This window comes from Zootoca vivipara, chromosome 12 (assembly GCF_963506605.1).
Source record: "Zootoca vivipara chromosome 12, rZooViv1.1, whole genome shotgun sequence".
Classification (NCBI taxonomy): Eukaryota; Metazoa; Chordata; class Lepidosauria; order Squamata; family Lacertidae; genus Zootoca; species Zootoca vivipara.
The window spans coordinates 51647500-51661166 of NC_083287.1; the positions used below are offsets into that span (position 1 = coordinate 51647500).

Here is a 13667-nt window from a genome sequence, read left to right on the forward strand (position 1 = left end):
AAGACTAAATATAAAATATGAGATAGAATGAGACTGACAGTCACCAGTGATCGCATGTAGCAAGGAGGGGCAGCCTGCGGTCTCCCAAAAGACTACAACTCCCATCATCCATGACCATTGATGATTATGGGTGGGGCTAATGGAGGTTCAAGAACAGCTGGAAGACCCCTGGTCCCCCCCCCCACCTTCTAGTATGCAAATACACATTCCACTATTATGAAATATTCTTAACCTGAGCCATTCTATGACACACAAACCACCTATAATTAAAGGAAGGTAATGTTAAATGAAGAGGTAGCAGTTGGGAGCAATGTTCTTCAGCCTGATTTCCAATCACAACTCTCTATTGAATTTTCTTTATAATAACTGGTGTCTTTCACAGTGAAATGAAACCTCGGCACCCGATTGACTTCATAGTGATTAAGGTGAAGGAGTGTTGAAATGACATGTTTAAGCAAATGAGCTTTGAGTTTGCCAGGCTGATTGGCAATTTCTAAGGTGCGCGGGGGATGAAAGGCCACAGGAACATCAGGATTTCAAAGGCTCGGGGGATTTCCAACTGGCTTCTCTCAGATATCAGAACACAACCCAGCAGCGTGGCTTCACTTATGTGTAAGAAATATGTTAGTCACAATTTTTATCTATTTCTTATTTATCCTGTATAGACAGACTTGGGTTGTGAAGCCGTCTATACATTTGTAAAGTAAATTAATAGCTTGTTTTTTCCTGCTCTGGAGGGTAGGACTCAAGCCATTGGGTTCTAGTTACAAGAAAGGAGATTCCGACTAAATATCAGGAAGAACTTTCTGACGGTAGCAGTGGAACAGACTGTGGACTCTCCTTCCTTGGAGATTTTTAAGCAGAGGTTGGTTGGCCATTGGTCATAGATGTTTTAGTTGAGCTTCCTGTATTGCAGGGGGTTGGACTAGATGACCCTCAGGGTCCCTTCCAACTCTACAATCCCACAATTCTACAATTCTATTATTCTATGAGGCAGTCTCCTGTAGAAAACATAGGAACCACCTTACTGTACATCAAGCTGCCTTATATCAAGTCAAACCATTGGTCCATCTAGTTCTGTAATGTCTACAATGGCTGGCAGCAGTTTTCGAGTTCTCTCCCAGCCCTCCCTGGAGATTTCTGGGAGTTGATCCCGGGATCAGTGTTTAGTTGGGGATATAAGGGGAAAGGTGATTTTTCACCAGCACAGTACTCAGCTTACCTGTACTGTATTGTTTCTGAAGTCGTCGACGCTCTCAGCTTTGTCATTAGAATCCTAACTATGTTAAACAGGAAAACAAAATTTATCTGCAAGACAAAAGGGGTGGGGGGAGAGAGGAAACGAGATCAGTGCCGATAAACACATACGAGGCACAACGAAATGATCGATGTGTTTTGGGCGGTGCAGGAAGAGCTTCTCCTCTGCAAGATGTGATACAATAAAGGGAGTGAAAATTAAATTGGCCTTCTTCATGGAGAGCCGCTCTTGGACACTCCCTCTTTCCTACCTGTCTGAGATGAGTTTCAATAAAGGAGCAATATGTTCAGGCGGAATGAAGGCATGCTCATTCCAATCTTGAGCCGCAAACGGCATTGAAGAAGCAGTTTAGGGAAGGGGCAGAGAAATGGTTATCTGAAATCCGTGCTGGCAACCGTTAACTCCCCAAAGCAATTTTATTTAGCCCAGGTGACTCTAGTGAGAATGTCTCCTAGCTGTAAGAATCAGAGACTCCGCAGTTCTGCAACTTGCTTTCGAATCTGTGCCTGCAACAATAGCACTGTGCTGAAATCTGCCTTCCAGTTTCTGCTGAATTTTCTTCCCCTGTGAAATAGACTCCTGTTTGGTGATATGATAGCCATGTTCAAATATATAAAAGGATGTCATATAGAGGAGGGTGAAAGGTTGTTTTCTGCTGCTCCAGAAAAGTGGACACGGAGCAATGGATTCAAACTACAAGAAAGAAGATTCCACCTAAACATTAGGAAGAACTTCCTGACAGTAAGAGCTGTTCGACAGTGGAATTTGCTGCCAAGAAGTGTGGTGGAGTCTCCTTCTTTGGAGGTCTTTAAGCAGAGGCTTGACAGACATATGTCAAGATTGCTTTGATGGTGTTTCCTGCTTGGCAGGGGGTTGGACTGGATGGCCCTTGTGGTCTCTTCCAACTCTATGATTCTATGATTCATTCTCAGTGTGCATTAGAATGCCTTTAGAATTTCAGTAGTTTGTGGGGATCTGAGCTTAACTTACTGTTGTGAGTTGGCCATGAATGGTGGGGAAGAGCTTTCTTTGCACTGTTAATCAGGATTCTGCACCCACTGAGCATGCTCAGTCACCAATGAGCTGGGTTATTGGGGGGGGGGGTTAACACACACTCACACACCTCTAGGTGACCCCCCCATCTCTTTTGTATTTCTGCAAAACCTTGAGCCTGCTGATATCTCCCTCTTTTTGTGGCTGGATGGTGGCATGCTGACTTCAAAAGGAACGGCACTCACACCCTGAACATCAGAAATAGCAGGACCGCAGATAGAAGGGACCAACAACAAAGGATGGCATTTGTACTCTGCTTATGAACTCTCAACAGGCATCAGTCTGCATGCAGAAGGCTTGACCAGATGGGCAGGCCAGACGGACACTGGTCTGCTCCAGTGAGGCACTGCTTTTGAAGGTATGGCTCCTTGAACTGGGACATGAGAACCAAATGTCACCCAGGCCCTTTCTCCCCAAAGCCTTTTGTGAGATGACACCCAGTAGAGATATAAGAGACGTTTGGAATAACAGTCATCGATTCAACTGAGTATAGTGATCTTTATGATTTGAAAGTTCCTCTTCAGAAGGTTTGCCTCAAAGGGAGGAACTGATAAATGGAAATGACAGCTCCAAACTGATTGTATTTATGGCAGAGTACCATTGCTGTACAGTCGTACCTCGGGTTACGACCACCTTGGGTTGCGAACAATTCGGGTTACGAACTCCGCAAACCCGGAAGTATTTTTCGTTGCACGCACGTTCCGTGCATGCGCAGAAGCGCCGCACGCATTTTGCACATGCGCAAAGCGTGAAAATCGTGTTTTGCGCATGTGCAAAATGGCACTTCGGTTTACGACCTTTTCGGGTTACGAACTGCGATCCAGAACGGATCGTGTTCGTAACCCGAGGTACTACTGTATAAGGGACACGGGTGGCGCTGCGGTCTAAACCACGGAGCCTAGGGCTTGCAGATCAGGTCGGCAGTTCGAATCCCTGCGACGGGGTGAACTCCCGTTGCTCGGTCCCTGCTCCTGCCCACCTAGCAGTTTCAAAGTGCAGGTAGATAAATTTGTACTGCTCCGGTGGGAAGGTAAGCGGAATTTCCGTGCACTGCTCTGGTTTGCCAGAAGCGGCTTGGTCATGCTGGCCACATGACCCGGAAGCTGTCTGCGGACAAACGCTGGCTCCCTCGGCCTATAGAGTGATATGAGTGCCGCAACACCAGAGTCGTCCGCAACTGGACCTAATGGTCAGGGGCACCTTTATCTTTACCTTACCAATGCTGGATGTCTCGTTCTACTTAAGCTGAGAACTATTTGTTTTGCTGGGGCTCACAGGTGGAAATAATTACCAGAACCTGTTTCAATCTAGTACAGCCAAACCAATTCAGGACTTTGGTCAGCTCCCAGTGGATCCTGCTGGCTGAGCTGTGGTGTTTGTCTCCACAGGGGCCAGAATAATTTGAAGGTTTAAGAAGAAGACTGCAAGGCGTACCATTCCAGCCCCCTCCTAGTGCCTCTCTTCCAGGACATAGAATCACAGAGTTGGAAGGGACCATGAGGGTCATCTAGTCCAACCCCCTGTGGTGCAGGAATCATTTGCCCAATGTGGAGCTCGAACCCCTGACCCTGAGATTAAGAATCTTGTGCTCTACCAATCTCCCTGCAATCCTTAACGGACTCATAATGGAATCAGATTACATGTTGGTGGAACAGGGGAGTCACCCTCAGAGTCTAAGGGTGATGGAAGAACCATATCCTCCGTCCTCAATATAAAAGTGGGTGCCAAAGGCTCCTAGCCCTGAGTGAGGTGACTTGGGATTCACCCAAGTCCTCCTCAGGGCAACCTTGGGACTCGGATGTAGGGGATATGACACCGACTGCTGCCAGGGCAGTCTTGAGCAGGTCACACGCCCTGGTGCTGAGGGGCAGAGATCGCTCCGGCGCCCCCGCCCTCGCAGGGTGCAGCATGGTTTCTGGCCCGGCGCCCTGGCACACCGCACCACCGGGGGGTCTACCTAGAGCCGGCCCTGACTGCTGCTGCTTCCTAGGAGACCTGTGTGTTGCATGGTTGGGCAGGGGGAGTACTGCCTGGTGCTGCTATTATTATTATTATTATTATTATTATTATTATTATTATTATTATTATTAACAACACAATGGGGAAGCATTGAGCAGCTGAGCTATAAAAAAAAATCAGGACAAGGTTCCAGCAAGAGCTTATTTTCTAGCTATCAAAAATGGTCCCCTCTTGCAACACACGAGGAGGTTTCATGTACGTGCACGAGTCGTTCTGAATCCTACTGCAGACAAAAATGTTCCAGGCGCATTGGTTTGGCAGGTGAGGAAGGAAGAATGATGCAAATCAACAATGGCGGTAACTCAGCAGGGTTTGCTGGAGGAGGAGAACTTCCCTTGCTGAGGTGAGGAAAATGAGGCTGGAGCAAGAATGAAATCCTTTCCGTCCTTGGAGGGGAATAAAATGCAGGATTCCCCTCTTCATTACAGAAAGATCTCTTTGCTGATTCGCCATAATTGAGAGACTGAAATGCTCTTGGAAATGGAGTGGAGAGCAAGGGGAAAGGGGCACACGCCACTCTCTTGTTCCTTCTGTTCTCTGGCATGTGCCTCCCCAGCGCCGTGTTTCCCATTGGTGTTAGTGGTTCATTGCGCCAGGGCACCGGCCTCTCAGGGGCGCCCTAGCGAATGGGGCAGCTGCATGGCTTTGCCGGAAACCTCCCCTTTCCCTGCACGCTCGCCAGCTGCGCCCCGCCAACTATATGGCTGGCGGGCGTGCAGCTACCTTCCCAAGCCTCTGCAGGAGGAGAGCGATCCCCGCAGAGGCTTAGGATGCCAAGCCTCTGCATCTGCTAAAGACGACCCTGCTCCTGGATGTTGTCCTCCACCTGCTTCCTGGAGAAAGGCGGCGCTCAGCCTTCCTGGGCTGCCTTCTCGGGCACCCCAACGCCGGAGAGCCTGTCTCCAGCACATTTTCCTGCCACCACGCCGGGGATCGGGGCGGTGGGGGAGGCAGAGGAAATTTTCCACTGCCCCCTCCCTTGTTTTGGAGTTGCCGGGGGGGGGCACCGGAGGGATCTTTGCACCACGGCGCCTTTGCCTCCCCTTTTTTGACGTCCCTTTGCCTCCCCTTTTTTGATGGCTTGTAGCTGAATGAGAGAGCAGCTGCTTTGCATGCAGAAGGTCCCAGGTCCATTCCCTGGCATCTCTGGGTAGGGCTGGGAAAGACTCCTGGCCTGAAACCCTGCAGAGATGCCACCTGTTGGCATGCAAGCAGTACTGAGAAAGAGATGGACCAGTGGTCCAATATGGAGGCAATGATGGCCAGCAACTTTGCATGGTTCTGCAAGGCTAGAGGCTGTGCTGCTTCTGAATGCCAGTTTCTGGAAACCACAGGAGGGGAGAGTTGCTCTTGTGCTTGGATCCTGCTTGCCGGTTTCCCACAGGCATTTGGTTGGCCCCAGTGAAAACAGGGTCTTGGACTAGATGGGCCATTGGCCTGATCCGGCAGGCATATTTTATGTTATTTTTGTTTACGCAGAATCAGTAGTGCTACAGTTCCTGAAACCAGACACCGAAGCGAGCTCAGTTTATGTGTTCCTACTTAAATACTTTTTAGAGGCAAAATGCTGAGATTTCATTAATGTCGGAATATCAGAGAGAGGCAAATCTACAGCAGTGCCTTCTCTCCCTCTCGTAACCCTGAAATCAGCAAAAGGAGAAGTTCATGGAGAAGTCTAAGGAAGGGGACAATAAGAGACAATAAGAGCCAGGATTCAGAGAGCTCTAATCCTTTACGCTAACACGCTGGTGCTAGAGCCACACTATTAATAGTTAACAACAATGCAGTGCAGCCTTGATGGTTTTGAAGGGTAACACCCAAGAGGGGCAATGTATATTTTCATGCCACCACATTAGCTTTATCTATTTCCTTGCTGATTTATTTTCTGATCACCCTGCTCAGTACTTTTGCTTTCAATGTTCTGCTCAATGTTTTTTTTAAAAAATGGATTTTTAATTGTATTTTGATAGCACATGTTTACCTCTTGCTTGCTGGTTAATGATTGTAATTTCCTGAGAGTTGCTTAGAGAATTTGTTAAATTAGGGTGTTTTTTTGTTTTTTGTTTTTTTAACTGGGGCTCCAAAATGCATATTGGGGCAATGCCTTTATTAAGCCAACACAAAATAGTGTGCAAGCTTTTGGGTTCTCCAGAACTCTTCTTAAGGTTAGGTGGTAAACGGAGCAATTAAGACAGGAGGAGGTGGGGTGGGGGAAACTTGAAGCTGTGAAGTCTCCATTTGGTCATAGTCTTGCAGCAGACAGTGGGAGGAGGAAGGAGACGTTCAAATGAGACTTTGTTAGATGCTATGCAGGTGTCAGGTTGGACCCAGGCTGGCTCGGAAATTAGGGGGTTCTAAGATGAGTAGGTGGTGCTGTGGGTTAAACCACTGAGCCTAGGGCAGGCATCCCCAAACTGTGGCCCTCCAGATGTTTTGGCCTACAACTCCCATGATCCCTAGCTAACAGGACCAGTGGTCAGGGAAGATGGTAATTGTAGTCCAAAACATCTGGAAGGCCGAAGTTTGGGGATGCCTGGCCTAGGGCTTGCTGATCAGAAGGTCGGCGGTTTGAATCCCTGTGATGGGGTGAGCTCCTGTTGCTTGGTCCCAGCTCCTGCCAACCTAGCAGTTCGAAAGCACGTTCGAAAGCACGTCAAAATGCAAGTAGATAAATAGGAACCGCTACAGCGGGAAGGTAAATGGCGTTTCCGTGTGCTGCTCTGGTTTGCCAGAAGCGTCTTTGTCATGCTGGCCACATGACCTGGAAGCTGTACGCCGGCTCCCAAAGCCAATAATGCGAGATGAGCGCGCAGCCCCAGAGTCGGTCACGACTGGACCTAATGGTCAGGGGTACCTTTACCTTTACCTTTAAGATGAGTAAGCAAATAAATAAATTGGGATTCAAAGAGCTCTAATGCTTTAGACCAGATACCAGCAATTTAGTACAGTGGAACCTCGGTTTACGACTACCTCCGTTTACGAAAACCTCTGTTGACGAACGCCATGGACCTGTTAGTGTTTACATCTGGGTTATGTGGCGTTGTATGCGCAGACGCGATCTGCGCAGCTCGCACATGCACAGCAGCGATCTGCGCAGCCTGTGTGTGCACAGAAGCACTCTATCGGTGCTTCGCGCATGCGCAGAAGTGTGCCTTCGGCGAGCGAATGCCTCGGCGAGCGAACGCCTCCATGGAACAGATTGCGTCTGCAAACCGAGGTACCACTGTAATAATAATAATTTATTATTTATACCCCTCCCATCTGGCTGGGTTTCCCCAGCTACCATCACACTATTCAGTGCTGTTTTGTCCTTTGACAGCCTGGTCCAGAATGTCCTCCATTGAGGTTCTGGAGTTGGGGGCGGGGGCAATGCTTTTCAGCTGAATATCTGTGCTTTTAAAATTGCTAAAAAAATTCCTTCAGTAGCACCTTAAAGACCAACTAAGTTTATATTTTGGTATGAGCTTTCGTGTGCATGCACACTTCTTCAGATACCAGATAAAATTGCTGTTATGAATCAGTTACAAGACCACGGGCCATTTCCTAATTGCTCTCTTAGCGGGAGACGCTTTCTTAGTAAGCAAAGCTATTATCCTGAATAATCACCCTTTGCCGATGTATGAAAAGCAATGCCAACCCCATATCCTGTGATTTGATAACCCGAGCTCTTCAAAATTTTTGTCAGCCTGACCTTGCTCAACTAATGGTCTCCTGACCTCCGGATTTCTTCTTCATTTGCCTTTTCAAATTGCCTTGATGTTCTTGAGTAAGTCTCATTTCCTTTGAGGAACGATATGCATTCCAGAAAGAATCCCTTTTAGAATTCACGGAACCATTTTGAGACGTGAGCCAATGGCAGGCAACTCCTTTTAGTGTTCCTCCCCCTCCCCCCTGCTGTGTCCCACAAGGGCAATTGTCAGGAGCCAGAGTCAGGAGTAGGTTGGCAATAAAACACCCAGTCGGTGTTTCAAAGAAACCCAAACAGTGCAGGCCTAGTGATCACAGCAACTGAGTAGGTTTTGCCGCAATGAGACAGTTGTGATGATTGAAGGTCCCCAACTTCCCACTGCTAAGGCTCCTTCCCCAGTTCCTTCCCAAGCAGCCTAAGGCTCCTTCATCTAGTCCAGGCATCCCCAAACTGCGGCCCTCCAGATGTTTTGGCCTACAACTCCCATGATCCCTAGCTAACAGGACCAGTGGACGGGGAACATGGGAATTGTAGTCCAAAACATCTGGAGGGCCGAAGTTAGGGGATGCCTGATCTAGTCTCTCTTTGCTCCAGCCTCTTCATTCCTCTGCATGTTCTGTGGGACCAGGGAGGAGGGGAGCTGGTCACAGCAGGAGGGAAAGACCCTCTGGCTTCTTCAGCAGCCTGCCTCCACTCTGCCTCTTGGCCCTCTTCCTCACCAGCCTCTGCTTCTGCCTCTGATTCTGGACTGCTCTCTGCCAGAGCCTCTTCCTGCTCACCAAACCCTGTTGCCTAATAATAATAATAATAATAATAATAATAATAATAATAATATATTTATACCCCACGTATCTGGCTATGGGATGTGGGTGGCACTGTGGTTTAAACCACTGAGCCTAGGGCTTGCCGATCGGAAGGTCAGTAGTTTGAATCCCTGCGATGGGGTGAGCTCCTGTTGCTTGGTCCCAACTCCTGCCCACCTAGCAGTTCAAAAGCACGTCAAAAAGTGCAAGTAGATAAATAGGTACTGCTCCGGCAGGAAGTCAAACGGCATTTCCGTGCACTGCTCTGGTTCGCCAGAAGCGGCTTAGTCATGCTGGCCACATGACCTGGAAGCTGTATGCTGGCTCCCTCGGCCAGTAAAGTGAGATGAGCACCGCAACCCCAGAGTTGTCTGTGACTGGACCTAACGGTCAGGGGTCCCTTTACCTTCACCTATTTGGCTGGGTTTCTGCAGCCACTCTTGGCAGCTCCCAATGGAATATTAAAAACACAATAAAACAACAAACACTAACAACTACCCTAAACAGGGCTGCCTTCAGATGCCTTCTAAAAGTCAGATAGTGGTTTATTTCCTTGACATCTGATGGAAGGGCATTCCACAGGGCTGGCGCCACTACTGTAAAGGCTCTCTGCCTGGTTCTCTGTAACCTCACTTCTTGCAGGGAGGGATTCGCCAGAAGGCCCTTGGAAGTGGACCTCAGTGTCTGGGCTGAATGTTGGGGGTGGAGACGCTCCTTCAGATATACTGGGCTGAGGCCCTTTGGGGCTTTAAAGGTCACCACCAACACTTTGAATTGTGCTCGGAAATGTACTGGGAGCCAATGTCAGTCTTTCAGGACCAGTGTTATATGGTCTCGGTGGCCACTCCCAGTCACCAGTCTGGCTGCCGCATTCTGGATTAGTCGCAGTTTCCAGGTCACCTTCAAAGGTAGCCCCATGAAGAGTGTGTTGTAGTAGTCCAAGCGAGAGATAACTAGAGCATGCACCACTCTGGTGAGACAGTCTTCAGCCTTTGACACCTCTTCCTCCCAGTCTTTTTCCACTAACCATTCCTGTTGTCTCACCACCAATCCCCTGGCTCACAGCCTCCTTCCCCAGGAGATTCCAATGTGTTCCCCGGCTTATGCCTCCCCCCACCCATTTGCATCCAGCCAGTCAATGACAGCAACCCCAAGCCTAAGGAGAAGATAATGAATAGCCAGTGCCACCCCTTAGACTAGTTTTATAAGCAAGAAGGCGGGCAGGCAGGAACGGGCTGGCAGAGGGCAGATTGAGGCTGGCGGGGCAATGCCCCGTTCACTCTAATGGAGCAACCTCAGATAATAATAATAATAATAATTTATTTATACCCCGCCCATCTGGCCGGGTCTCCCCAGCCACTCTGGGCGGCTTCCAACAGAAAAATAAAACACAATAATCTATTAAACATTAAAAGCCTCCCTGAACAGGGCTGCCTTCAGATGTCTTCTAAAAGTCTGGTAGTTGTTTTCCTTTTTGACATCTGTTGGGAGGGTGTTCCACAGGGCGGGTGCCACCGCCAAGAAGGCCCTCTGCCTGGTTCCCTGCAACTTGGCTTCTCGCAACGAGGGAACTGCCAGAAGGCCCTCGGTGCTGGACCTCAGTGTCCGGGCAGAATGATGGAGGTGGAGACGCTCCTTCAGGTAGACCGAGGCCATTTAGGGCTTTCAAGGTCAGCACCAACACTTTGAATTGTGCTTGGAAACGTACTGGGAGCCAATGTAGATCTTTCAAGACCGGTGTTATGTGGTCTCGGCGGCTGAGATGTTTCTCGGCATCTATTCCTTGCCCTTTGGGGCAGCGGCGCAGGCTGGGTTCAAGAGCGAGCCAGCAAGATCCCTGCTTTGCATGGCGGGGGGGTTGGACTAGATGGCCCTCAGAGTCCCTTCCAGCTTTACTACCCTACACTTCTAAGAGAGCAGGCAGCAGCGGCAGGAAGAAGCTTGTGCAGTCAACTCTTGTCTGTGAGCCTCCCCAAACCTGATGCTGGCACCAAAACATATTGCCTTGCAGGTGTGATATTATGCAATATCACTGAAGGGGCTGCAAAGCAATATCTCGGTCAGTCTGTGCAGGCCAGAGATGAAGGGAAATGAAAGCATCTGTGGGCTAGAGGCTAGACCATTGGATTGCTTGCATTATGAGTCAATTAGGCCCAAGTCCTCTTGGGACTGAGTAACTGGAAATACAGAATGCTAACAAGTTCTTACCGCTGCCCGCAAATGCCACAGAGTGATTCAGAACCTGCGGTGGCTGCTGTTTCTTGCAATTAGTCAGGTGGCGCAGGGGAGCACAAGGGACAGCGCTCTTTCCCCTAAGGCCTGGTGCAATGGCTCCGCGCATCATCTAAATCCCCATAACCTTTAGTCTGCTTGCCAGGGCTTCTGGAGATGGAGACCGTCAGACAGAATTGTCAGGCCAGGCTGCTTTGCCAAGCTCTGAGCCAAAAAAATATATTAAAAATCCACACTACGTCTGGTCAAAGGCTGCTGATTTTCTGGGCATATGTAGAGCCACCAAGAAATTAAGAACTTATTAAGAGGAGCCTGCTGGATGAGGCCAGAGGCCCATCTTTCCCAAGCGTCCTGTTCTACTGGCCATGAAAGCTGTGCTCCACCTTTGTTGTCAAAGACAGCATGCTTCCATGCCCTCCAACATTTCTCAGATGAAAATAGGGACATCCTCTTCTGCGTCAGGAAGCTTCTCCCATGTCTGATGTCTACCCCACACGTAGATGCCACACACACATTGACATTGGCCACCTCAAGCCAATTACAAGCTCTCTGCCAATCCTACCTCACAGGATCGTTGTAAAAGAAATGTGCGAGGGAAGGATAATATGCAATACCTTCCACAGGTAAGTGGAATAAAATAAGCTGCCTTGAGTCCCTGTCAGGGGAAAAGGTGAATAATAATAATAATAATAATAATAATAATAATAATAATAATAATAATTAATAATAGAAACTGTGAGAATGATCAGGAACATAAAGGAAAAGGTAAAGGACCCCTGACAGTTAAGTCCAGTTGTGAACAACTCTGGGGTTGCGGCGCTCATCTCGCTTTACTGGCCGAGGGAGCCGGCGTTTGTCCGCAGACAGTTTTTCCGGGTCATGTGGCCAGCATGACTAAGCTGCTATTGGCGAAACCAGAGCAGTGCATGGAAACGCCGTTAACCTTCCCGCTGGAGCAGCACCTATTTATCTACTTGCACTTTGACATGCTTTCAAACTGCTAGGTTGGCAGAAACTGGGACAGAGCAATGGGAGCTCATCCCGTCCTGGGGATTCGAACTGCCAACCTTCTGATCGGCAGGAGGCTCAGTGGTTTAGACCACAGGGCCACCCACGTCCCAGATAAGGAACATACCAGAGAGTAAATCCTATTGAACTCAGTGGGATTTAGTTCTGAAAAAAATGCTCCAGATTGCCATGTAAGGCTGCCCTGTCTTTACCCAGTTACCTGGGAGTAAGCTCCAAAAGGCTGAGTTTACAATCAAGGTATAAACATTCTACATGTTTCCTAAGAAATGGCTGGCTGCGGAAGCATTGCAATCAAAGAATTTAAAGCGGGCCTTGTCCGTCAAAATTATAGGCAAGGCTTTGTATACACCAGCTTTACCATTTCCTTGATTTGGCGCAGGTATTTTATTTTCAGTATAAATAGGACTCCGTTTTAGCACCCACACCCACACTTTTAATTGTTCTCTGAGATGTGGAGGGGAGGAAAAAGGAAAAACGTGACATTCCTGGATCAAACCAGAAACCAGGATGGCTTCTGCAATTCTGGGACTGCCCCTGGAAAAATTGGGACACTCAGAGGGTATGCAATTCCCAGTACCAATCGCTGGGAATCGCAAATGTGGAGAGCACCATGAGAACATAACATAGGAATGGATCACACCCATGGCCCATCTAGTCCAGCATCCTGTTCACATGGTGTCCAGCCAGATGCCTGTGATAAACCCTCAGGCAGGATTCGAACACAAGAGCCCTCTCCCCTCCTGCAGTTCCCTGGGATTCAGAAGCATTTACAGTTTCTGACCATTGGAGGCAGAGCACAGGCATCATGGTTGGAAGCTACCATGGCTACTAGCCATAGCTGCCAAGTCTCCCGTTTTCCCCGGGAAATCCCCGTTTTTCCAGCTGTTCCTAGCTGAAAAAATGGATTTTTTCTTTTGTTTTCCCCCGGTTTTTTCTGGCGCGGCGACCATTTTGGAACTGGGCGGAGCATGCTCAGAAGCAACTTTTGATGCTGCTCTGCCCAGTTCCAAAATGGCTGCAGTGCGACTTCTGGCACGGCGGCCATTTTGGAACTGGGCAAAGCAGCATCAAAAGTCACTTCTGAGCAGGGAAACCCTGCTCGGAGGATGAGGAGGGAGCTGTTTCTGGGTGACCCCAGTCAAATCTGCACTTTCTGCAGCCCCCTCCTGCGTTAGACTTACACCTTCACCTTTGGCCTGGTCTAAAAGTCCACTTTAATAAGCTCAAAGAAGACTGAATGGAGGAGAGAATGGCAAAATCACATGCCTCCCTGCTGGCTCGTTTTGGATATTCATCTTGAAACGTGAGCGACTTGCTTCCAGGAGAGTGGTGAGGGATGGAGGAAGCGAGGGATCTTTGCAATCGAGGAGCTACCGGTATTTTGTGAAATGTTTGGAAATGCATCCGAGGAAGAAAGTGTGGGGGGGGGAGGGCGGAGAACTCCACACTGCCTCCCCGGACAGATCCCCCTGGTAAGAGTTCTGTTGGCTGGCATTGTAAGGATGCCATGATTCCTTGCTCTCTTTTCAGAGGCAGAGCAGTGTAATGGTTAGAGCAAGGGGACATAGGCAACATGGTGCCCTTC

General features: G+C 48.8%; 1 protein-coding gene across 1 annotated transcript in view; it reads right to left on the reverse strand.

Moving 5' to 3' along the window:
* CRHR2 (corticotropin releasing hormone receptor 2) overlaps window positions 1–13667 on the reverse strand; it is a 115912-nt gene that overhangs the window by 16502 nt on the left and 85743 nt on the right. Inside the window, exon 8 of the mRNA XM_035129604.2 lies at window positions 1223–1308. Coding sequence (XP_034985495.2) covers window positions 1223–1308 — 86 coding nt within the window. The remainder of the gene's footprint in view (window positions 1–1222; window positions 1309–13667) is intronic.